This window comes from Rhinopithecus roxellana, chromosome 16 (genome assembly GCF_007565055.1).
Source record: "Rhinopithecus roxellana isolate Shanxi Qingling chromosome 16, ASM756505v1, whole genome shotgun sequence".
In the NCBI taxonomy this organism is placed as follows: Eukaryota; Metazoa; Chordata; class Mammalia; order Primates; family Cercopithecidae; genus Rhinopithecus; species Rhinopithecus roxellana.
The window spans coordinates 79,191,933-79,218,306 of NC_044564.1; the positions used below are offsets into that span (position 1 = coordinate 79,191,933).

Here is a 26,374-nt window from a genome sequence, read left to right on the forward strand (position 1 = left end):
TGGTGCAGAGTGAGGGTGAGTCCAGGACCACTTAATCTGCTTTCCTAGACCATTCCCTGATGTTTCTGTGAGGCTGTGGAGGGAGTGCTGCAGGTCAGGGATCCCTGGGAACCCTCAGGGACAGCCTTCCTGCCATGCCCTCCCCCGAGGCTCAGGGCACTTCATTCTTGCCCTCAAGGCCTTTTCTGCAGTGGTCAAGCCGGTGGGGCTTCCTGCCTGGAAGCTTGTTTTCAGAGGAGGGTAAAGGGACCAGGAGTCAAGGGTGGATTCCTTAGGCGAAGTTCAGGCATGAGGCCTAAACATTTTTTTAAAAATTATTTTTTTTGTAATGTAGTTGTGTCTGTTTCATAGCATTTGGGAGAGAGAATTCCAGTAGGGGCTGACATCAGCCACCTCAAATTTATTTTGGAACTAGGCTTTATCGGTGTAAATAACTTGAGAAATGAACGAATGAATGAATGAAGCTGTGCCAGGTCACAAGAGTCAGAGTGAACAAGATGGGGCAGTGATAAGAGAGCGATAATTAACCAAAGTGTCTTGTGTTCCGAATGAAGGAGTTCCTATCATTTCCTGTACCTTTTCTGTGTGCCAGGCACTGTGCTCAATGCTGGACATCATGTCATTCAGTCCTTACATCAGTCTTATGGGGTAAGTGGTATCATCCTTATTTTACAGAGGGATAGTGGAGGTTAAGTACCTCGGCCATGGTCACATCACTAGTAATTACCCTGGCCAAGGTTAAAATTTGAAAATCCATCCCCCTAACCAGTCCACTATATCCTGAGCCATCGTGCTGAATATATCTTCATTCATATCTACACGTGCTGTTTCAGTTGAGTATCTGAATCAGCGGCCGTACCACACCAGCACGGGTCACGGGAGCAGGGACTCGGCTGGCGGGACCGTTCCCAGGAGGCCCACAACCAGGGCTGCTGTCTTCCTTTGCTAGCATCCCAAAGTCTGAATTCTTATAAGGTATGCAGGGCAACCAGTCTACAAAAATATTTTTTTAAATTTCCCCAACTCTAAGCATACACAGGATCCAACCAGCAAACAGGAATTAGAAATGTTCTTTCTGCTCTCTTTTAGGAATGTGGGTGGCAAATAAGCCAAATGAAATAAAAATAGAAACGAGGCAGGCCAGACTTCCCTAAACCACACAGAACAATATTTATTTGATTAATTCTGTTCCTAAACAATAGCCCACATTACTGACACGGAGGGCGTTTCCACGATGGAGGGGTATGTGTGCGTGAATGTGTGCACATATGTTCAGGCTCCCAAGTGCACGTATACGTATGTATGGCTAGATAAACACACATACTCGCCACCCATGGAGAATATTTATTCATACCGATACAAGAATCAAATTGTTCTTCTTTTTCCAAACCCTGCAAACATTAAAAATAAGTCACTTTACGTAAACATATTCAGCCTCCTGATTTACATTGTTTCTTATAAAGACAAAGCTGCACATTTTTGAAGTTCTCTCATTTAACCACAGGAGATGGGTTACGGACACAAGGTGGGTCGCCTCACAGTGCATCGTGAAAGCAAGAGCATTAATCAAAACTGTTTGTGGTCACTGTATCTCTGCAGATCCCCGCCCCAGAGCCCCACAGCCCACCCGGCCATTCTGCAACTCTGTGCTTTTTTAGCGCCCTGCCTTGCTCTGTGGATCCACCTACCGTGTCCTTCCCACCCCATCCACCTCTCTGGTGCACTGATGGGACAGTGGATCCAACCTGATTTCTGCTCAGAGTGATGCTACCTGTGATCAAAGGAACCTGTGATTTCTGCTCCGAGTGACACTGAGATCTCTGACATTTGGCTGCTGCTCCCCACTCCTTTCCTCCTCCGTTGCCCAACTTCTCCAGAGCCCCCATGGAGGTCTGCATAGCTGGCAGGAGTCTGGCTCCCTCCTTCTCATACCCAGCATTTGTCAGCACAGCTGGACTGGTTTCTGGCAGATGCTGCTGCTGCCCCTTGTTCTGGGATGTGCAAAGGGTGACTGAGTGCACCCACCCGCTTTGAGGAGTGAAACAGATTTCAGCATGGCCCAATGCCCCATGTAGGATTGTGCAGCTCCTTAAAGCCTGGATGTGGGAGGGCAGGGGAAGGAATTCTCTCATTTGCTTCTGTCATGCAGCCTTTCCATCAGGAGTGGGAGGGAAGGCACTGGCCGGTGAAGCAGAGAGTTCCGGAAACTCCAGGTTAGGTTGCAGGCATCAGAGTTTTATTTATTCTGAGAGAAGTTTAATGGGGTCAACTCTTAATGGCATTCAAGAAACGCTGAACAAACGGTTTGTCCTTTTAGAGGGGGTATTCTGAACTTTCAGGGCATGGGTCCCCAAAGGAAGAATTTACCTCCCCTGGGAAAACAAAGGATTCCATAGAAGTCGTTCAGCCGAGCTGAATTCACCACAGGACAGAGCTTGCCATTGCTTAATAAGACCTCCATTGTGTGTCCGATGAAAACATATGGGGAATGTACTTCCTCAGTGAGCCTGTAATTTAGGAAGTCTGTAGCTTCTAAGCAGTCTCACTCCTTTGGTAGGAACAAAGTGTTATTTTGATGGAGTAAATAGACATGAAACAAAACTAAAATTTTCCTTTTAATACAATGAGATCTCTTGCTAGCAGTTTGACTACCACTTATTGAAACATGTTCTCAAGCTCTCACAGAAAGAAATTTGGTCTCGTCAGAGCCTCAGGAACTGATCACCACTTTGTGCCCGACTGTGTCCTTGACTCTCAGGCCTATGGGGTGGCCATTATGCTTCCCCTAGAGAGGAACCGAAACTTGGAGAGGTTAGTGACTTGCCCAAGGTTACATGGTCAATACTCGGCAGAGTGCTAATTCAAACCAGGATATCATTTGGATCTTATCAACAGGCTTCGGAATCCTATTTTCTTTCTATATCAGGGAGCAGAAAATGACAGTTCATGGGTCAAATCCAGTCCACACCTGTTTTTGTATGGCCCATAAGCTAAGAGTGGTTTTTACATTTTTAAATAGTTGAAAAAAGAGAGAATATTTTATGACATATGATTATTTTATGCAATTCAAATTTCCATGTCCATAAACAAATTTTATTGGAACAAGCCACACCCACTTATGCATGAATGCCTGTGGCTGCTTCTGCACTTCCATGGCAGAGCTAAGCGACTGTGACAGAGCCTGGCATTTAGCATGGAGGCCTTTTCAGAAAAGCTGGCTGACCTCGCGCTGCACCATGCCAATGCCATGACCAGTGAGACTCTCTAGTTTTAACCCACGTGGTTATAAACAGATCCCCAAGCTGCCTTTCCAAAACTGACCTGGCAATAAATAATCCAATATTTATTTAATCTATAAATAGTCCAGTCTTCTGTCTTGGGAGAACACTGATGTTACTTCAGTAGGAAAACACTTCTAAAACAAGAGTGGAGTGAACTCTACATGCCTATGGTCCCTTAGAACTAAACCTCTTTGGCTTTCAGAGTATGGGAGGAGACAAGTCCTTTTCTTTCCTTATTCTCAGACTCCCAGTGAATGATCCATGAAAACAATATGAATTTTACATATAGGAAATGTGCTTAATAAGGCAAAAGCATTTTTACTGTTAGGGCTCCTTCCTCACCTGTTTGTCTTTTATTATGAGGCTGGAATTTTAGCTTTTTTTTTTTTTTTTTTTTTTTAGCAATACAGGGCATTATATGCTACTGTTGTTACACTGTGGTTTGCTTTCAGTATAAAAGGGAAATTGGGTAATGCATTGAAAATTGGTAGCAGCACTGGTTCAGTTCAAGAGAAATAAAGCAAGATATCCTTTTACTTCACATAATTTTTCTCCCCTATCCTGGCCTCACTTGCAAATCCTAAAGACCCAATTCAAACGTGAAGAAACAACAACAAAAACAAAGGTCCTATGGAGGGGGTATTCTGAACTTTCAGGGCACGGGTCCAAGACACAGAGTTTGAAGCTAGATAGATGATGGTAATGGTTGCACAACAGTGTGAGTGCATTTAATGCCATTGAACTGTACACTTAAAAATAGTTAAGATAATAAATTTCCTTATGTGTATTTTACAATTAAAAAATTTTAGAAAAAAAACATAGCTATCCATTTTAGAAAAAAAATTTAAAAGCTTCAAGGAAGAAGATTTTTATACATAATTCCATCAGTGAAACAAAACAAAAATCCTTGTAGAAGGAATTTTGAAAGATTTGAGGCTTTAGGTTGGGCGCGGTGGCTCATGCCTGTAATCCCAGCACTTTGGGAGGCTGAGGCAGGTGGATCACGAGGTCAGGAGTTTGAGACCAGCTTGGTCAAGATGGTGAAACCCTGTCTCTACTAAAAACACACAAAAAAATTAGGCGAGCACCGTGGTGGGTGCCTGTAATCCCAGCTGCTCAGGAGGCTGAGGCAGAAGAATTGCGTGAACCCGGGAGGTGGAGGTTGCAGTGAGCCGAGAGCGCGCCACTGCACTCCAGCCTGGGCAACAGAGCAAGACTCCTTCTCAAAAAAAAAAAAAAAAAAAGAAAGATTTGAGGCTTTATTGGGACAAATGAACATTAGTGCATGTTCATGTGGGTGCTTGTGTATGTACATGTGTCTTCAAGAAAACATCCATGCCCAACTAATTCAATTCCCTCTGTTATTGCTGTCAGTATTAGAAATAAAAATGAGAATTCTTCTATTTAGAATAATCTCCTTCTTTTAATGCAAAATGCCAGGTACCGTTGTGCTAGCAACAAAAAATAAAACCGAGTAACTATGTCTGAGAACCTATTATAAGTCCAACATCTTACACCAGTGACACCAAAGGGAGAAAGCACAGCCACTGAGCACCTATGAAGATTCTTCTGCAGTATACGTACAAAGGCTGCCATAGCCGTCAGGGAAAGATTGCGTTCCAAAGAAAGAGGAAACCACAACAGAAACCTTGAATTAAAAATGGAATTTAGATATGGGCAAGAGTGCCAACCTTAATGAAAAGTCTTCTTCTTCAATCACTAGGCTGTAAAATTAAAGCTGGATGTGGTCTAACGTCTTTTTTGAGTCTTGTGTATTTGCCAATGTTTTCTAGAGGTGAATAAGATGAAATCCCTTCTAGATGTGCTGTGAGCACTCTGGTCCTTTCCACCAGTTTCCCAGAGCAGAGGTGCTGCGCAGTGGGGTTTCTGAAGGCTCTACTGTTTGGAGTAGGCACATACAATAACAAAGCTGTTTATAGTCTCGGCCTGGCCGCGACAGGGTCAACAACCTATATGCCAGCTGGCGATGACACTGGTTGTGTCAAGTGAAGCCAATGACAAAGGAACAGCCATGCTCTGTCTCTTGGTGCCCACAGCAATACAGTCACTGTAGGCCAGCAACAGTGATCCAGTATGCAGCAGCATGGGGTGAAGCTGACATCAACCTAATAAGTGACCACTGTCTTGTCGTCTTCACTGAAACCCTGCATATGCCTCCCCCAAGCCTACACACAAACACTTTGCTTCATATGCTTGAAAGTTGTGGGCTTTCAGGACAAGGGAAAACTAAAAATTACTCTCTAAATGTGGGCACTGTGGATGTGTTGCCAGGTTGTAATGGGTCAGAACCTCTCCTGCCTACCACAGGCCCTGTATAAAGCATGACTGCAAACAGATGATCCCTAAGCAAACTGGACTCCCAGAAGGGGTTTGTCAGGCCTGTAGATTTAAAAATAAAATACAATACAAGAACCGCTGTAAGTAGTTGCTACCATTTAAAACTCTGGAGAATTCATCTAAAATGCTAGATTTCCAAATTCTTTTGATTTGGAAGCACTGGGCCTCTATGCCCGCCCTGAAACCATTAGTTGGAGTTGCATGGTGGTTGCCCCCACAGCTTCCTATTTCTTGCTACTCGCCGGTTAACTGATATTTGTTACCTGCCTTGGCTCTGTTGACTTTGGGTTTGGCTCTTCTGATCCATAGTCATTAAACTCCTTGAGGGCAGTGGTCATACCTCTTGAGCTACACCAGCACCTAGGACTGGTTCCTTCCTCCTGTTTCACCTGAGTCACTCAACTCTATGCACTATGTGTATTTCATGGGCTCAGGTATCTAAAGTGACTTGAGTGCTGAGAGAGGGAGAGAACTGGGCTCGTGGAGCTGGAGGCCCTTGGAAATTATCTAGCTGCTGCAGATCATCAGAATCTAGTTGAGTAAGTATGTCTCTGGGCAAAAATCCACCTCAAAATAGTTTCCTTAGCAGATACCATGCTATAATTTGAATGTTGGTGTCTTCCAAAATTCATGCTGGAACCTAGTACCCAATGTAATAGTATTAAGAGGTGGGGCCTTTTGGGAAGTGATTAAGTCACGAGGATTCCACCCTCATGAATGGGATTAATTTCCTTATAAAAGAGACCTAAGGAGGGGGGCTTCCTTGCCCTTCTGCCATGTGAGAATTCAGTGAGAAGGCACTATCTTTGAGGCAGAGAGCAAGCCCTTATCAGATACCAAATCTGCTAGCACCTTGTTGTTGGACTTCCCAGCCTCCAGAGCTGTGAGCAATACATTTATGTTGTTTGTAAATTACCCAGCCAGAGGCATTTTGTTATAGCAGGTCTAGGAAAGGCTGTATCTGGGTTTTGGAATCAATCTGTATGTGCTCAACTCTTGGCTCCACAGAGCTGGGTGACATTGGACAAGTTATTTCACCTCCACATCTGATTTTCTTCCTCTTTATAATGAAGATAAAAACAGTATTTATCTCATAGAATCGTGTGCAGATTGAATGAGGTAATACATAAACACATTTCCTACAGCACTTGGCTCATAGCTTTACTTAAAAGTCTTCCCTATTATTATATCTTCTGAGCTGAACAAATGAAATGAAAAAATATATATAGTTATTACAGGCCATTTAAAGGTCTTCTGTGTGAAAATATTTTAATAAGACATGGACATAAATCTCTACCATCAATCTCTATTTTAAAATTATACTATTAGTGGCTGGGTGCGGTGGCTCATGCCTGTAATCCCAGTACTTTGGGAGGCCAAGGTGGACGGATCACTTGTGGTCAGAAGTTCGAGATCAGCCTGGCCAACATGGTGAAACCGTGTCTCTACTAAAAATACAAAAAATTAGCCAGTTATGGTGGCACGCACCTGTAGCTCCAGCTACTCAGGAGGCTGAGGTGGGAGAATTGCTTGAACCCAGGAGGCGGAGGTTGCAGTGAGCCAAGATCACGCCACTGCACTCCAGCCTGGGCAACAGAGCAAGACTCTATCTCAAAATAAAATAAAATAAACAGAATTATACTATTAGAAATAAACAAAGTACAAAGAAAGGCAGTGACAATCTACGTTATTCTGGATCCACAACATGCTAGAACAGGAGGGAATCTAAACCTATCCTAATGGATTTAAAACTTATTGTAGCAGCAGAAACCATTTCTTTTAATGTAATCTTACACACATGCCATTCAAGAGAGAGATGTTGCAGCTCAGGTTAGGTAAAGTCCCTGAACTGGGTTCTAGCTTCACCCAGGAAGTTATAGAACCTGTGTGCTAAGGGCCACAGTTTGGTAACTGCTGATCTTGGCTATGTCTTCTTATTTTTACCAGTGGGAAAATTAAGACCTTTCATATGTCTGCACATAGAAGAAGGCTCACACTGTGGACCAAGCCTGGCCTATCACTGTATCCTCAGCACCCAGCCATGTGCCTGGAGCATAGTGCCCTCATGGTACTGGGGTTTGCATGATGGGTGCCATAGCACAGGTGAGGTGCCAGGCTTCTGAAGTGCAGTCTTGGGGGATGGACTTCTAGGGTAGGGTGGTGATCGCTGCCAGCAGGGGGTGACAAAAACACCAATAGGTCTAGCCAAGGTGTTGCACGTAGGATGGATTCTGGGAGAAGGTATAGGGTTGAAGTAAGCAAGCCTAAGCTTATTGACTTACCCAGAGCAACTTCCAGTCCTACAAGCTCCATTCATGGCAAGTGCCCTAGGCAGGTGTACCATTTTTTATCTTTCATACTGTATTTTTACTGTACCTTTTCTACATTTAGATACACAAATACCATTATGTTACAGCTGCCTACAGTATTCATTACAGTAACACACTGTAAAAGTTTATAGCCTAGGAGCCATAGGCTGTACCGTATAGGCTAGGTGTGTAGTAGCTACACCATCTACTTTTATGTAAGTATACTCTATGATGTTCACACTATGACAAAGTTGCCTAAAGACACATTTCTCAGAAGGTACTCCCATCATTATGTGACACACAACTGTACTTCAGTAGAAAGACCAGGTTTCTGGAGTGGTGGAGGGCAAGTTACTATGAATTGAAAGGGAAGTGAGAAAGTGTAGACAGTTGGCTAAACTGGCTTCTTTCAAGGAAGGGGAGGAAGAAGAAACCACATTGAGGTAATAGGAGTTTTCACGGAGTCAGATTTCTTGAGCAATGAGCTTTACTTTGCAGAGGTAGCAGACTTGTGCTGTAGGATATAGAAAATGGGAAAAGAAAGAAATGCAGAGGTCAAAGAAAAACATCACCAGTTTAAAAATGTTGGTCACTGTGGTGGTTTAAAAATATTTAACATATGAAAAATTATTTAACATTTCTCTCTTCAAGAAATATGGCCAGGCATGGTGGCTCACACCTGTAATCTCAGCACTTTTGGAGGCTGAGGCAGGCGGATCACTTGAGATTAGGAGTTCCAGACCAGCCTGGCCAACATGGTGAAACCCCATCTCCACTAAAAATAAAAAAATTAGCCAGGCATAGTAGCACACACCTGTCATTCCAGCTGCTCTGGAGGCTGAGGCAGGAGAATTGCTTGAACCAGGGAGGTGGAGGTTGCAGTGAGCTGAGATTATGCCACTGCACTCCAGCCTGGGTGACAGAGCAAGACTCCGTCTCAAAAAAAGAGAAAGAAGTAGACCTTAATTCTCCTTTCCTTTAGTGTAGGCTGGACTTGGTAACCTACTTCTAATGAATGGAAAGTGGGAAGAGGGTTGGGTTATCACTTCTGACTCTAGTCTGTAGAAGATACATGGTGGCTTCCATCTTGGTTGCCCTCTCTGGTATCAGGGCACTCTGGGAGTAGCCAGCAGGAACCTAATGTTTTGAGTGAAAGGTGTTCGTCTCTGAGACAGGGACAATTAAGCCTAGACTTGCAGGATGAGCAGGACTTAAGCTGACAACATGGAAGCCAAAGGACTTGTACATTCAATGGCCCGGAGGTGAGAGGACATGGCCCATTCAAAGAATTCTGGGAAGTTCCCTATGAAGCTATTTGCATATCTCTTTCTTCTTCCAGATCTGCCTCCATGCATTTATTCTTGTCTATTGGTCCATTTACACTTAGATGCACAATGTAATAGGACTCTATTAGCACCAACATCTTGGAATTAATACTAATTAGTATTATGTTCCAGTATAACATTATAGCTTAACTGGCTTTGCTGGTGGTTTGTATACCTGACCTTTACGTATAAAATTATTTCATAGGGGGAAGCGCTCCTATGACCACACAAGTCCCTAGGCTAGGGACTGCCTGTAACCTGTCTTATCTTCATGCTTTTATTGTGGTGGGACAGGTGGGTGGTGGGAGAAAATATAGTGTTATGTTTCAATAAATAAAACCTTCCTTCATTCAAATCCCAAGTTAATACTCGCTTGACATTTTTGGAGCCAAAGAATCTAATCTTATCTGGCCGGGAAATTTAAACTAGTCTAGACCACACATAGCAGCCAAAATTTGGCAGGCTTATATATGGGCATCAAGCCATACTGACTATTTATATTTTCATGTAAATGCTCATGAAGATGAATTAATCCCTGCTGTGACTGACATCCTGCAGCAATTTCCAACACTGCAGACAACATTAAAAAAATAAAAAAGTACAATTACTCTTTGGTGTCTCAGACTAACAGCTCCCCTAAGACACTGAGCAGCTTCCTGAGATGCAGGTTCTGATGGGAAATCTAGGGAGAAATGTTGAACAGAAGGTACTGAGTTTTATTCATTCCTATCTATAAAGTGGGAGAGAAGTGGCTTAGCAAAGAGAAGCAACCATACCAGAGGGCTGAAACAATGAACTGAAATGCCTCTTGTGGCAGCATGGAGACAATGTGAACACATCCGGCAGCTATTTGTGGAGGGAGTGTTGTTAATAGTGGATTATAAAAAGTAGCTCTTGAAGGTAGAGCCTTTGGCTCACTGGTGTCTGAGAGAATGTCCCACAATGATGAAAATGTTCAGTATCTGTGATATCCAATACAATAGCCACTAGACACATGTGGCTTTTGAGCACTTAACATGTGGCTAGTAAGGCAAAGAAACTAATTTTTAATTTAATTTTAATCTAAGTGGTCACAAGTGGTTGAAAAAGCCTTTTCAAGTATAAGGTTTGATTTTTCTGATTATAAAAGTGATACATGTTTGTCACAGAAAACTTAGAAAGCCCCAAAAAGTTATACCAAAAAAAAAAAAGCGTTATCTATAATAATACCAAGAGAGAACCACTGTTGGCACTTTTTGCTCTATTTCCTTTATCATCTGTGGACATATGGTTAGTGATTTTCCAGTATAGTTTTGAATCCTGCTTTTGTTACTTAATATTATATGCTAGCAGTTTTCCCATGAGAGACATCTTCAACTACAACTGATTATATTTTAGGCCCTGAAATAAATCAGACCAATCTCATCTCTGACCAAATTAAAAATAAATAGAAACCCTAAAACAAAAATGAACCACCCAACATCCTATAAACTAGAAGCAAAAGTTCTCTGGACATCAACAAGGGATGATGAACAAATAGGACTGGCAAAGAAATGTGGCTATTTTTGCCACATCCCCAGTTAGCCAGCATAAGGCAATTCATTGGAAATAATCATGTTTCTTTGCTATTTTTCCAATTGACACTTTAGAATACATCTGCCAAGGCTCCTAAAATGATCTCTGGCAAGCTCCCCCACTCATCTCTGAGCCTTTGCATTGTCCTGAACAAGTACCAACAGCCAATGCCACCTGGGACACACACATACTTGTCATCCGAACTGGCAAAGTCCCATGGACACACACTCCAGCTACTCTCGGCAACATGTACACCCCCTCTGCTGCCATGGTGGGCTTTTTTGTTTTGGAGACGAAGTCTCGCTCTTGTGCCCCAGGCTGGAGTGCGATGGCACGATCTCGGTTCATTGCAACTTCCGCCTCCCGGGTTCAAGCGATTCTCCTGCCTCAGCCTCCCGAGTAGCTGGAATTATGGGTGCCTGCCACCACGCCCGGCTAATTTTTGTATTTTTAGTAGAGATGGGGTTTCACCGTGTTGTCCAGGCTGGTCTGGAACTCCTGACCTCAGGTGATCCGCTCGCCTCAGCCTCCCAAAGTATTGGGATTACAGGCATGGCCCACCGTGCCCGGCCCATGGTGGGCTTTAATCCATGAAGGGCTCTCTAAGCAAAGAGAAATGGTTGTCTTGGATGAAAGATTACAGGGCTGCTGATACACCATGTCAGTAGTAATCCCAGTAAGCCAGTAATCTCAGTAGTAACCTATCAGTAATCTCAGTAGGTCAGGCTGGGAGGATTCTAGGGATGATCTCTTTTACAGATGGGGAAACTGAGGCTCAGAGCCATTACATGCCTTGCCCTATGTGGTAACTAATGTGGTAGCATAATAGTGGAAATGCCACTGTAAAGGCCAAACTGTCAGCTTCACAGGCTGCAGCTCTTCTATAATGGCTGAGTCCATGTCCAAGTCATCTGGCTGAAGACCAAGGAATCCGCCTGACAAGGAGCAACCCAGAGGCCTCTGTACAGATGATGTTTCAAAAAAAAAGTCCTTTCAAAAGCCCCACAGTGGCTCTTCATTGCTGGCTATTTTAGGGAGTAGCTCTGGCTCATGCAAGAGGTTCTGCTTCTTTTCACAGTCCTGACTTGATCTTACCACTGCAGGCCAATTTTGGCTACTGCACTCACCCAAGCAGCTCTGACAGAAGTGTAGTTGTGGCCTGGCTACCTCTTAGGGCAACATGAGGTCAGCGTATTCTGGGGCCTGGATAAGCTTGTGGCTGGGCCTTTATGAGACAAGGCTTTCCAAATCTTTGGTCCTCAAATTGTTCTAAAAAGTACCCATTTTTAAAGGATAGTTTTGGTGGTAGAGCCCATCATAAATCTCAATCATTAGCCAAGAGGCACCTACACAACTGGGGGTAGGGCGTGTGCTTTGGTGTGACAAAATGGCAGTGATAAGGGATGGAGAGGAATGTGGTTTAGATGTTGAGAAACTGCCCATCACATCTGCTGGAAATAATAGTAACAAGTCTGGCCAGGTACCATCTGTAATCCCAGGACTTTGGGAGGTCGAGGCAGAAGGATCGCTTGAGCCCAGGAATTCCAGACCAGCCTGGGAAACAGTGAGACCCTGTCTCTACAAAAAATTTAAAAATTAGCCAGGTGGGGTGATATGTGTTTGTAGCCCCAGCTACTTAGGAGGCTGAGGTGAGAGGATCACTTGAGCCCAGGAGGCTAGAGGATGCAGTGAGCCATGATCACACCAGCCTGGGTGACAGAGTGAGACCCTGTCTCAAAAAAAAAAAAAAAAAAAGTAACAAGCGTGAGGAGATGAAATAATATATGTCAAGAGGAATTAATAGATTATCTGGAACTGAAGAAATGAAGTTATTAATTATTTCTTGAAAATGCTTGCCTGTCATGCACATGGTAAGAATTCCACGAAGGGGTGCCTGTCATAGGACGATGTGGGAGGATGAGGAGCAACAATGAAGAGGACTGCATTTCTTGTGTGTGTGTGAAGCGCTCCCATATGGAGTTTCACTTCCTTCCCACCTCCCTCTCCGTGCAGCAGTGGTGGTTGTGTGGTTTGAGGCCAGGGAGGCGTGAGGAAAACAGAAAAATCTAGAGACACATCACATCACAAAGATGAGCAGTGCTGCCCAGAGGGTGTTCTGTGAATCATGATATCTCTAAGATGTCAATGAGTGATAGCAAAACAAAAAAGTCCAGTAGCCAAATGCAGTTAAATTGGGCGGGCTACACAAAATTGAAGAAGTTTCTTTACTGGATGGCTTCTGAAAGCCTTTGATATGCTATTGTACACCGTAAATCTTCAAGGGTGGACACGATGCAGTATTTTGTAAACTCATTTGACCACAGAAGGAAGTCTGTTTTCACTGACCATCACTCAGGACTGGCATTTTGAGGAGCTTTCTTGGCAAACACTGATCTTCAGATTTTTCTCCTTTTTGCTTTACTTTCCCACTCCACTAAGCTAACTCCCAATCCTAGAGGAGAAGAGATGAAGTGCTAAAAATGGTAATTTTCACATTTGAGGGTAATTCTCAGCTAGGGTCTTTCCCCTCAACGTGTGGTCTGGGAACCAGCAGCATCCATATCATCTGGGAGGAAAACGAACATTCTCGAGTCTCCTTCTCTCAGATGTACTGAATCAGAATTTGCATTCAGCAAGATTCCCCCGGTGATTCATATGCACATTAAAGTTTGAGATGCAGACTCAGGGTGCTTGGTACTAGGCACTAATCTTAATAATTCTGATTTAGTGTATCTGGGGTGAGGCCCAAGAATGTACTGACAAAATATTTCCTCCAGAAGATTCTGATGCAGGTGTGTGTATGTGGACTCCTGAGAAACCCCTATGGTCCAGGCACCCTGCTATAAGGTAACGGAACAGCCCTGTGGTAACATTTGGTTTCACAGCAGCACCTCTACAAGGTAGGTGATGGTATAATCACCCAAGAAAATGGAGCCTTGGAGAGAGAATGAGACGGTCCTGGACCAAGGTCACCCAGGGGTCAGCAGGTGCATTAAGGTGAACAAGTCTCCTCCTGTCTGTTCTCCCCACCTCACCAATCTCTCTCCTTCCCTGCCCTAATCAGCTCTTCATTCATAACTACTGCATTGCTAACAGCCCTCTCTGAGTCTGCTTTTGTTTCCAGTGGAAGGCCAACAAAACACTGTGGGCTATTTGTGCTTGCTAATGATAATTCTGATTAGTTTAATTCTGTCAGCTGACTCCCTGGCAGCCAAGGGCCAAGAGCAGCCTGCTTATTCAATCAGGGCCTGGCCCATTTTCTAATTATCAGCATCATTTGGGCTGTTTCCTCCAACAGGGAACTTGCTTGAGTTCAAGTTATCTTCAGCTGTTGCATTTACATGAGCAATGGATGATCTGTCACGTCTGTGTCTGTGTCAGTGTGCCAGGCTCCCCCTCCCTGCTGGAGACCAAGTGAAATGGCATGTGTTTGCCTGGGTTCCCAGGCTGCCGGCCATAGCGGCTGAACAGCAGGTCCCAATGGGAGCCATGAGGCAAGCTCTGGGGGTGGATGGATGTGATGGTCTTCACCAGGCTAGCCAAGGTGACCTCTTCCCAGCTTCTGAATTCCAAACTGTATTCCCACTCAGAGGCCTGATAGGATGACCAACCGTCCTAGTTTGACAGAGACCAAGGGTTTTCCCAGGACATGAGAATTTCACTGCTAAAACAGGGAGGGTTGATTACCCTTTGCCTGACACACCAGGGCACAAAAGCAGTGTGAGAGGATTCAAGATTTCCTGGGTGATCTATCTGGAATTTGGAACAGAGAATGACTGAGAGTTGAGGCCTTGTCTTTCTCTGCGAGGCCTAAAGCTTATGATGCATCCCTGCTCTCTTATTTTGCTTTTAATGTCTATTGCTAATCTGATAGGATGAAGCATTATTCCCAACATGGAAATGGGTAAGTGGAGGTCTGCAGGCATGTTCTGAGATAAGGGGCGTATTGAAGAGAGTAACCAGTGTGTAACCCCTTTGAATGGAGGTGCATCATCCTTCAAGTACTCTCCCCAATTCAAATACATATTAAGGATTTATTAGGTACTAGGAACCCTAAGCAATGCAGGAATATGTCCTTTATATTCCCAGCCTTCAAAGAGTTGACAATCCCGTGGGAGGGACTGATACAAATACAATTAACTACATCTGCTAGGAGTCTACCTAGGGAATCAATCACTAAGATAGAAAAGAGGTCATGGGAACTAGGGAAGGGAGAATTCAGGAACATCCACCAACTACAGCCCAGCTACTGTTACAGTCATTATCTCACTTAGCTAACATTTCTTAAGCACTTACCATGTGATTAATCCATTTAATTTTTATAACTCTTATTATACCCATTCTATGAATGAGGAAAATGAAGCTTTGAAAAGCTATATATCTTGCTCAAGGTTGCATGTTAGTAAATGCAGGGTCCAGAAATGGAACCCACAGTCTAAGACTTTTCTTAGGCACTGTATGATACTGACTCTCCTACCCCAGTGGGGTGCTAGATGGATCCCCAACACAACCTGTGTGGTAGATACTCAGTCCACATCGGACAAAAGCAACCAGAGATGTGTGGCTGTGCATGGTGGAGGCAAGGCAGAGGGAAACATGAGGTGGTGGTGGGGTCTCAGAGTTCCATACTGTGGAATCCCAAGGCATGACACCAAGAATGTCCCACCAGTGGCGTGGAAACTCTGGGAATGCTGATGTTCTAAGGGAAACTGGCTGGACAAATGCTGCCCTTCTGGCCCCAGCTGCATTCGATTCTAAAGAATGTACAACTAGAATGTGAAGCCAAATGCCTGATTCCTTCATCATCCTTTGAGGGACAAAAATGGGTAACATTTATTATTTTATATTTTTCAGACTGTATTGTAAATGTCTTGAGAGCGTAGATTTTTTATGCACATAGAATAGCTGAGCAACTAGAGTTGCATATATAGAGTATCAATATATGCAAACCAAATAAAAATGTGTTGACTTGAGATGCTATGCCTGATTTGAATATGTGTACTGTAATAGTATTAGCAGTTAGGTATCCTAGCACTGTCAACTGTTGAAATGGTCATTTCAGCAATAGCAATCCACAAGCCATAAACGACCTACTCTTAATGGACACTGCATGTGCTAAGTATCCAGAGCCTGATATTATATGATTAGCCTCAGAAACATTCTTAATATCTATTTCTATTCCTTTATAGGTTTTGGTTAGTGTAAAACAAACAGATAAGTTCTGACAATTAAGCAATTAAAAAGTATAAATATTTACAAGCATTAAAATTAATTTCCCTGTAATTATAATTAACACAGAAATGTAGGAAGTATACTATTGCAAACAAGATTTAAAGAAATATAAACTTCTGGGGAATAAAACCTGGTACCTTTCTTGCTCACTTAAACTGTTAAAAGTTTCTGGTTAACCTAATTTTATCCCAGTCCCCCAAAGAGTCTGATGTCTAGGATACTGACACGTTTGAGGCCATTCTGTGACTCTGAGACTTCAAGTTAGTTCCTGGCACTGCCTTGGAGCCCTTTCTTCAATTATAGAAAATAACTGAGTTTTCTGACAGCAAAGAAAGCCTTTCTCTACTTGATAACTTACACTCAGCTTTTTCCTACAATGTTGTCTTTATGCTTTCAGGCATAAAGGAGAAATTGACTTTCAGCTCTATCTTGGTGTTTCTGATCCCTTAGCTCAGTGAAACTGGAAGTGTGAGTGCTTCCACAGCCTCTTCCGTCTTGTGGGCCTTTGGAGAAGTTATCTTGCATCGACCTGAACATGACTACAGAAGAGAACTGAACTGAAACCATCTAGGGGATCGCAGTGGTTTCTTCTGGCTCTTCATTTACATGGCCCTTGTTCATCTTTCCTCTGTCCTTGACATTTTCTGAAATTAGCTTTATCAATTGTTTCTAGTCTTAACTCCCTTGAGCTGTTTGTACAACCTTATCTTCCCATAGTGGCTGTTTACCCAAAACAGCCTTTATAAAACTCAGCCATCAATGAATTGTAGCTTCTTTCCATACTATTTGTCCAACTGCATTTAGAGACAACTCGGTTCCTACCCCAGAGCCTTCTAGAGATCTCTCTAGAAGATTTCTCTGAAAGAAAATGAAGAAAATAGGCTCTTTTTAAAGTAAATATGTGAGACATCTCAAGTGTACCCCAAAAAGTCTTGCTTTGTTCCAGGACTACTGAGTAATGCAAATATATATATATATAGTATTATATATATATTGTATAATATATACATATATTTTTTGCCATATATTCTCATAGCACAATAATAAATTTCAAGGTGAAAAACACTAAAGGTGATATGTGAAATTCACCATCTTCTTTGCCAGGTACAGGTACTGTACTGTATTAAACATATCTCTTATTTTTTGTGTTTTGATTCTTTAGCATCAAAGTGGTCTTGTTGATCCTGGAGGGACTGCCCCTCCCAGAGCTAGCCAATTCCTAGTGATGGTAAACAATTTGCCCTCAAGCTGTTTACACAACAACCAATGCAAACCAATCCTGCAGAGCCTGCACCCCAAATTCTTCCTCCATCAGGGTCTCACACTAACCACCCCAGGGCCAGGTATCAGATAACTAGGAATAACCCCTAGGCTCCAGAGATTATTCAAGTTAGCCAACCCTAAACCTGCTTACTCTGTCTGGCCCATTCCTTCCCATGAAAACCACAGTGAGGGTTCTTGCCCTTGCTTTCTCTGCTCCCTCCATCTCCTGACTAACCCTGGTGCTTTCCCATGTGCTCTCTTGTGGCGCGGCATGGCTCTTTCTCTTGGGACGAGTATAACAAATTCTCTTTTCAATGACAGTCATCTGATCTGTTAGCTTTACCATACCTAAATAATAATAAAACCTGGCCAGGCGTGGTGGCTCCCACCTGTAATCCCAGCACTTTGGGAGAACAAGGGTGGAGAATTGCTTGAAGCCAGGAGTTTGAGACAAGCTTGGACAACATAGTGACATCCCATCTCTAAAAAAAAAAACCAGCCATGCCAGCCTATAGTCCCAGCTACTTGGGAGGCTGAGGTGGGAGGATTGCTTGAACCCAGGAGTTGAAGGTGAGCTATGGTGAGCTATGACCTTGCCATTGCACTCCAGACTGGGAGACAGAGTGAGACCCTGTCTCAAAGAAAAAATAAAAATAAAAATAATAAACCCGTGTTTTAAAATAGGTACATAAAGAGAAAGGGATACAGGGTGGCAAAAGAGGACAGCCTGGCCCTCGTACTCTGGTTATTCAAATGAACTTGGATGAAATGTAGTTGCTCTGTCAGTTATATTTAGCAAAACAGCCACCTTGTATTATATGGGGGCATAATATAGTACTCAATAGAGCCACTAAAAAATCCTTTGATCAAAGTGTCTGCATTGAGATGCTGCATGGTACAAAAGATGATGAGGTTTTTAGGCGTCCTTGACTTCTGAAGCACAGATTGAGTGCCACTGGAAAGACAGCTTTTGAAGAAAATAAAAGTATTCCCCATTCACCTAAACAATAACACTAAGGATTTAATCATATCAAATGTTCTCTATTCTAATATATCTCATTGAAACTGCATAACGGAAAACTCAGTGTGAAAAGCAAAGTCCCTGTGAGATTGTATTCTTATTTAGGGCTTAACTTCTGTCACTACCTCTGGAGTAAAAGCTGCCCGAAGGCAGTTTTACCTGACTGTATGCCTAGCAGCTGGCACACAGTAGGTGCTAAATATTTCTTTACCTACTGAAGAAATGTTTCTGATCATCTTTGATTAACAGAGTGAGAGATAATATAAGATATCAAAGATGCCCATTTAAGGAATGCAGTAAGTGGAAGAATGACTTTGGAGCTGAGAATTAAAGCTACTCCCTCTGATCCAAACTATCATATTCCCGCTACATTCTGCTACCTCTTGGAGAGTAATCTCGGACACTTATTTGGTGACAGTGGACATCTTGGCATCTCCTGGCTGTTTGTTGACCACTAAACCCCATTCAATTCTGCAGCCCTCTGCTAACAGCTAGCCATCAGTGAGCATTTTCCAGGGATTGACAATACACTATGACAAATGGCCGAGCTCCTGGGGTGACTTGGATACCATTATTGCATGGTGCCACTTACCAAAGGCTCGAGCTCCTTGCGGTCTATGAGGTTCATCTCTGTGACAAAGTAATAGAAGTGTTTGTAGCAGGTGTTGACATGGGCCTCTGCACCCATCACAATGACCCGGTCGAAGTGGTGGATGTAGACGTGGACAAAGACCCGGAAAAGGCGGCACAGGATCTTCTTGCAGATCTGAAGGAAGTTCTTTGGGAAGGGAACACCTAGAGAAGAAAAAAAGAAGAAAGAATGAAACCATAACAGGAAAGTTCCTTTTCCTCTTTCCTCTAATATCAGAAAACTGTCTGAGGGTGAGGCTACAGGGAGACTGGCACCCCGTGTCACAGGAGTCATAGGGAGTGGGGGGCGGGGGTTGTTGCAAACTAGAAAGCACCTTCCACCTCCTTATCAAAGGGAGCAGTTGCTGTGACTACAGCCAACAGTGGCCATATAGGGATGGAGGCCCAGTGTTGTTACAGCTTCTAATTTTTCAAGATAATTCAGAAATTTAAGAGTTATACGTGGACCTACTGCATTTTTTAAACATTAAGCAATTAACTTGAAGTTTTAAAAAGTACCATTAGTCAAAATAAAACATCTCTCTAACTTACACTGGGCTTGCAGGCTACCAGTTTGCAAAGTTTTTCCTGAGGTATACTGTTTCTGAGGTGGGCAAATTCAGTAACTTTCACAGATACTTTGCATCACACAGATTCCCCCTCTGTCTCTTTGAGGAAGGTAAGAGTTGGGGGGAGGTCTTGTTTTTCATAACACAGAAAGGGTGAGTGGTCATCGAAGTCACTCAGATTTCCCATCTGATGACCACTACTCCCAGCTCGGTCAAAGCAACAAATTGCAGGATCGCAAGCCCACTTCCTTTCTCCCTCTCAAACACTGCTTAAGCTGTTTTGTTATTTACGCTGTCCTTAAGTGGTGACATGTTGTAATGGGTTCCTAAGTTAAACAGACAGTGTTTGAATTCTTACTCTGCTCCCCTTCCAGATGTATGACTGTGGGCAAGTTGTTTGACTTTTGGTTTCTCGTCCGTAAAAGAGTGGTCCTAATAAGGTCTTCCTTACATGGCTGGGAGGGTATTAACGTAAGATCCTCCTACAGTGCCTAGAATATAGTGAGAGCTTATTAAATGATAATGTCCTCCCTTTTCTCTGCAAGGTAAGGCCTGTTGTTATAAGGAAAAGAATTACTGGGCCGGATGCAGTGGCTCACACCTGTAATCCCAGCAATTTGGGAGGCCAAGGCAGGCGGATTGCCTGAGGTCAGGAGTTCGAGACCAGTCTGGCCAATATGGTGAAACACCGTCTCTACTAAAAATACAAAAAAAATTAGCCGGGCGTTTATGGCATGCTCCTGTAATCTCACCTACTTGGGAGGATGAGCCAGGGGAACTGCTTGAACCTGGGAGGTGGAGGTTGCAGTGAGCCGAGACTGAGCCACTGCATTCCAGCCTGGGCGACAGAGTGAAACTGTGTCTCAAAAAAACAAAACAAAACAACAGAATTATCCTTGTCAAGGAAAGGTAGAAATGACCACTAGCCTTTCAGCAAAATTGTAGAGCTGTGCACAGTGCGTGCCCCAAGTCCCCAGGAAGCCTGGAATTTTGCTGTCCTTTCCTCCACAGAAACCTAGTGGCAGCTGTCTGGTGAGACACTATAATGGGATCACTTGGGACCCCAGCACAGGATGAGAAGGAACATGTCTGGCAGGCAGCAGTGACAAGATCTGTTTCCCTTGGGTCCCAGCACTGATACTGGTTTTTCTTTGAAACAAAGTGGCAACATATGAAATGAACCCAGGGAGAAGCTCTGGCACTGCTTGGGAGCTGACTGCCTGGGCAACAGATGCTGGGATTTGGGGTTGAGGGTGAGGTAGAGCTGAGAAGAAGGTGGAGGGTAGCCACACGCAGAGTTTATGGGCTGCTTTCTCAGTGGAGAGGGGCCTGCAGAACTGCTGCTGCCACGCTGGGGGCGGGTCTGGAGTCTTTCAAGCCTGAGTCCCAGAAGTGATGGAATTCCCTCTAAGACAGGTATGTTTCCTTCACAAGGGGAGTCCTGTAACCCAGCTGGTGACAATGCCAGGAGGTTGACATATGTTATCTTCACAACATATCTGTGGAATAGGTTTTATTATTCCTATTAATGTTTCATAGATAAATAGCACTGAGGCTCTGCAACATGAATTCTGTTGCTAAAAAGTGGTAGGGCTGGGATTTAAACCACGTCAGCCTGACTCTAAAATCCAAAAAATGGGCATTACGGAGTACAACTCTCTCTCTTGCCAGGTTAGAAGAACCACTTGATTGTCAAGCACAGTGAGACATCTAAAGGTTACTCTTTAGTGGCACAGAAACATAAATAAGCAAAAGAAAGAGGATGGGGACAGAAGGCAGAGAAGGGCAGAAAAATGTCCACAGCATCAGAAGCCACAACCAGAGGTGAGAAAAGGTCAGTTAACATACTCTGCTGCCTTCAACGAGAGTATGTTAGCTTTCTCTGCTCAGGCCTTAAGACCACAGACCTGGGATTAACAGTAGTATTTACTGAGCTCTTACTATGTTTTAGGGACTGTGCCAAGCCCTTTATATGGATTAGCTGACTGAGCCCTCAGAACAGGCCTTAAATTATTTCCAGATAAAGAAATAGATTTGGGACAATTAAGTAGCTGCCCAAGGTCACCCAGCAGAGAAATAGTAGAGGAGGGATTGGGCCAGTTAGCTTGACTCCAAAGTCCACGAGCACTGCTCTGGGGCTCTGCACACACTTCTAAGCTCCGAGGTCCTTCCTTTCTGGGCAGCTCAAACTCCCTCAGGTATGCTCCCCCTTCTCCTCCCCTGGTTCCAGTCTCATGGAAGCTCACCAGATGCTGGGGGACACAGGGATTTACAGCTGTGCCAGTTTATCTGTGTGGTCCTTATAGCCAGCCCCTCTACCCTCCACACTGACCGCAGATAAAGCAAAGTTTTGGACACACTGCAGATGCTCATGGCAATTGCTGGCCCCCTTTAGATTGTCTCCAAGCAGCTCTGTTCCCCCCATCTCTGCCTCTGCTCAGCTCGGAAATCTCGGCTGTGCCTTCCATTCCAAACCTGGTCTGGAAAGTCTCTGACTTGTCTCTGGCCTTGAAGGGGGTTTGCCTCTTGCCTATTCATTTTGGGCTATGGCTTTAGAGTAAGTAGTTGGTTTGGAATCTGGAAGACCTAGTTTAAAACCCTAGCCCTACTTCCTACTAGCTACAACTTATGCAGCCTATGTAGCATGTAAGTAGTAGGGCTAGGATTTTAAACTAGGTCTTTAGTTTAAAATCCAGTCGAGTCTTCATCACTTAACTTTATTATAAAACTAATACACAAATTTACCTTGTAGGGTTTTTATAATAGTATCTGTACTGTGCTTGGCACTCAATGGGAGCTTTGGGAGTAAGTTCAATTTCATTATTTCCCATCTGAACTCCTCGGGCAGGTAGGACTCCAGGCTCAGAATCTCTTGGCTCTGGCTGCTAAGTCAGGCCCCACTCTTCCACCATTCCCTCCTTTGCATGTAATTCATTCTTCAAAAGCAAAAGCTGTGAATGGTTCAAGTCGAGACATGTTCAGCATGCACTGAGGTCACCCCAGGCCAACTCCAGACACTGCAAAGAGGCTGGGAGCCCTTGGGAGCCTAGGAAACCCCACTGGGTTCTCTGCTGAATAAGAGACAAAATCCAGCTCACAGGGAGTGGGGCAAAGAACAGTAAAGCTACATGAATTTGAAAAATTCTTATATTTATTGATGGTTCAGGGGCCAATTCTATAGTTTGTATACTATTTTCACCCTTTTCTCTTCTGCCTTACGGACGTCCAGATTTGTGTGTGTGTGTTTTAAATAAACCTTCTCAGAAGGTGGGACTTGGAAGAGGTTGTCCCTTCAGATGGAGAGACCTGGATGTCCACCCCTTCTGCAGACTCTGGAACTTTCTCATTCTGTGTAACTGGCCTCATGGCAGCAAGGTAAAACAAGATGCAGCTTGCTGACCCACTCCCTTTCCTGGCAGGCTCCAGAGAGCCATCATGAAAACTGATTGATTTGAGCTGGTTTTCTTTCTTTATGGTGCTGCAAAGAAGTATCCAATCTCCATTAAATAACTAAAAGAAAAGATAACTCCAAATGAGGGCTGATCTGTGTATGTGCAATGTCATTTAATCCCAGTGACACCCTGAGTAGTGGAATTATTATTTCAGTTTTGTTGTTGTTGTTGTTTGAGACAGAGTCTTGCACTTTCACCCAGGCTGGAGTGCAGTGGCACGATCTCGACTCACTGCGAGCTCCGCCTCCCGGGTTCACACCATTCTCCTGCCTCAGCCTCCCGAGTAGCTGGGACTACAGGCGCCTGCCACCACACCTGGCTAATTTTTTGTATTTTTAGTAGAGACGGGGTTTCGCCATGTTAGCCAGGATGGTCTCGATCGCCTGACCTCATGATCTGCCCGCCTCGGCCTCCCAAAGTGCTGGGATTACAGGCGTGAGCCACTGCGCCCGGCCCTTTTTTTTTTTTTTTAAAGGAAACTGAGGCTTAGCTCAGTTAAATCATTTGCCCCAGGCCACATGGGTAAAATGAGATAGAGATTTGGCTTCAAAACTCAGGCTTTTTCTTCAGCATCCTATAGGTTCTATGGTGTCAGGGAAGGTGAGCGATTAGAATACCATTTTATTTTAATTTATTCATTTTTTAAGGACAGAGTTTTACTCTACCCAGTCTGGAGTGCAATGTCACAATCACAGTTCACTGCAGCCTCATCCTCCTGGGCCCAAGCAATCCTCCTGCCTCAGCCTTCTGAGTAGCTGAGAATACAGGCATGCGCCACCATGCCTGGCTAACTTTTGTAAATTTTTTGTAGAGATAAAGTCTCACTATGTTGCCCAGCCTGGTCTCAAACTCCTGGGCTCAAACAGTCCTCCCACCTCAGCCTCTCAAAGTGCTGGGATTATAGGCGTAAGCTATCTTGTCCAGTCAAGAAAACCATTTTATGACCTGCAATTAGCTTGCTTGTGGAAGGAGCTCAAAAAATATTTGTTTTAAAAGAATTCAGTTCAGCAGTTGGAAGAAAGGCAACTGGATCACCTCAAATGGACACTTGGCTAGCTACAACGGCAGCCTGGACCTGGGGAGCTGTACATGACTAGGTTGGAGCAAACGGCAACCTGTGGTCTACATGGCACAACTGACCCAACATCAGGACCATAACTAATGCCCTCCTTCTGCCTCACGAGCACAGAAGATACGATGGACCCTCCACTTCAATATTCCCCATTATGTGTTTTAAAAGTCATGATTCTCGAGAGATCCTTGGCTAAAAAGAGAGGATTCTGAGGCCAAATATATTGGCAAAAATGCTGTTTTCATAGAGGTTTACAATGTACCCAAGCATAGTAAAGGATCTGAGAATATCTGTAGGAAAAAGTCCTATTTAAATCTGGATTCCCCTTTGCTCATAATAGCTATTGATTTAAAACACAGAGTCTGTAATCAGAATTCCTAGGCTTCATTTCTAGCTTTACCACTTATTCATAATGTAGCCATATTCAGATGATGTAGTGTCTCCTATCCTCACTCTCCCCATCCTTAAAGAAAAATAGGGATATATTAATGTTATTTGTAGCTTAGGTGGTTGTGCGGATTAATTATATAAACATCTAAAAGGGTTAGCTTACTGCCTTGCAGATAGTGAGTATTCTATTGTGAATTGTTAGTTTTAGTATCCCATTGACCAAATGGTCTTTGTAACACACTTGGGGATTAAATTCCTCCTGCCTATTTATTTTCAGGATAGCAGTCTTGGCATTAATACATCAATTCTGAACTTGCAAAGAACTTACAGTGGCAGGTACTGAATAAGCCCTGGAGTATAATCTACCTTGTATTATTTTCTACTAGTTTCTCAAACTTACGTCTTTTATTGCTGTAAGTTCTCTGAACAAAGGGACTGTGTTATACTTTGATTCCACCTTTGAAAGCACCTGGCACAGGCAAGGCAGGAATACTTCATCAATTAAAATTGAATCAGAAAAAAGCAGTGGTCTTATTTAGTCAAGACGTGAATCCATCATCTCCTGTTTGGGGGAGGCAAAAAATAAAATAAAATAAAATAAATAAAACCCACAGCAGAAAGGATAGCTTTTTGCCAGACTCTTGATATATATAGTCCTGGCATGGAAGGCTGCCTGTTGCTTTTGGGGAGAAGAGAAAACTCTGCAATGAGGAACACTGTGATTCAGCGTAGGGTGTGGAAAGGAAAAAAATCCGAAACTTTATTTTTATCATTGAAACCTTCCTTCTTTTCTTTTCAATTTTTTTTTTTCCAGGTGGTGAAAGTTAATTTTCAGTCACTGTACTCAATTAGAAAGTTAATGCCAGACAACATTAACCAACAGTCCTAACTGAAATAGATTGTAAGGGTTTGGAGTTAAATTTTGACTAGTCTTATAATAATCCAGACAAACCATCAGCAATAATCCCAGATTGTTAGATATCTGCCTGTATTGATGATATAGAAAACAATCTTTGATCACAAGATCTCCAAGTGATCTGCAATCAATAATTGAGTCTTAGAACATGCCCTTCCCTCTATCCTACCCTGAACTACTGCCTGTGGCTCTTAGATTAAAAACTGGAAAATTTCAGACTCCAATAAGTTGGCCCACATTGAGAAAGTGTTCAGACGAGTGCTCCACAGAGAGGGGATGGACATCCAGGTATCCAAGGATAACCCTGGGCCTGGATGGCCTTGAGTCATGTGGTGTAGCTTAGTTTCTGCAAATGGATCAGTACTGAAATGGAGTTAATGAACCTGAAACAGGGCCAGCTGAGCTCAGGTTTTGGCGTGAGCTGAGGCAACATGCCTAAGCAGAGGCCAGAATCCAAACCAATCACTAATATAAGTTTCTAGCAGGAGTCTGCTCACCAGTTAGACTCAAAGCAAGACTAGAGTTTTCTGGGCAAACAGGCTAAGGAGGAGGCAGGCCAGGGCACTGGGGTAAGGGTGGAGAGTGAGGAGAGTGCAGGCCTGGAGTCTCTCTTGAAGGCTTGATGAGACAGCCTTGTAGCCCTGTCTCTGTTGCTCATGAAGCCTTGGTACTCAGTCAGGAACCCGCATCTGACAGAGCCCTGCTGAGTTTATGAATGTGTCTAACCACAACTTTCTGATCTCCAAGCCACATTCAGTGTGAGAGCTAAATTGAGTATGAAACGTAGTAATTTCTCTGGAGCCCCATGCAGATTTGCCTTTCATCTCTGACTTAGTAAATCTCCTTTCTCCCCAAGAAAATTTAATAAAAATTCCAGTAATTTCTGCACTTCAACCCATTTTTCTTTCTTCCTCTTTCCCTCCTGCCCTTCCCTTCCACTAAGCCCTCAAACATCTCATTCAATCCTTCCTTTTCAGGCACCTCTGAAAGAAAATATGTTGC

The 26,374-nt window shown here is 43.5% G+C and overlaps 1 protein-coding gene across 3 annotated transcripts in view; it reads right to left on the bottom strand.

Annotated features, from left to right (window-relative positions):
• MOB3B (MOB kinase activator 3B) overlaps nucleotides 1-26,374 on the bottom strand; it is a 206,080-nt gene that overhangs the window by 14,138 nt on the left and 165,568 nt on the right. For all 3 annotated transcript variants that reach the window (XM_010384450.2, XM_030920141.1, XM_030920140.1), the window contains exon 3: nucleotides 18,936-19,138. In XM_010384450.2, the coding sequence (XP_010382752.1) occupies nucleotides 18,936-19,138 (203 nt within the window). The remainder of the gene's footprint in view (nucleotides 1-18,935; nucleotides 19,139-26,374) is intronic.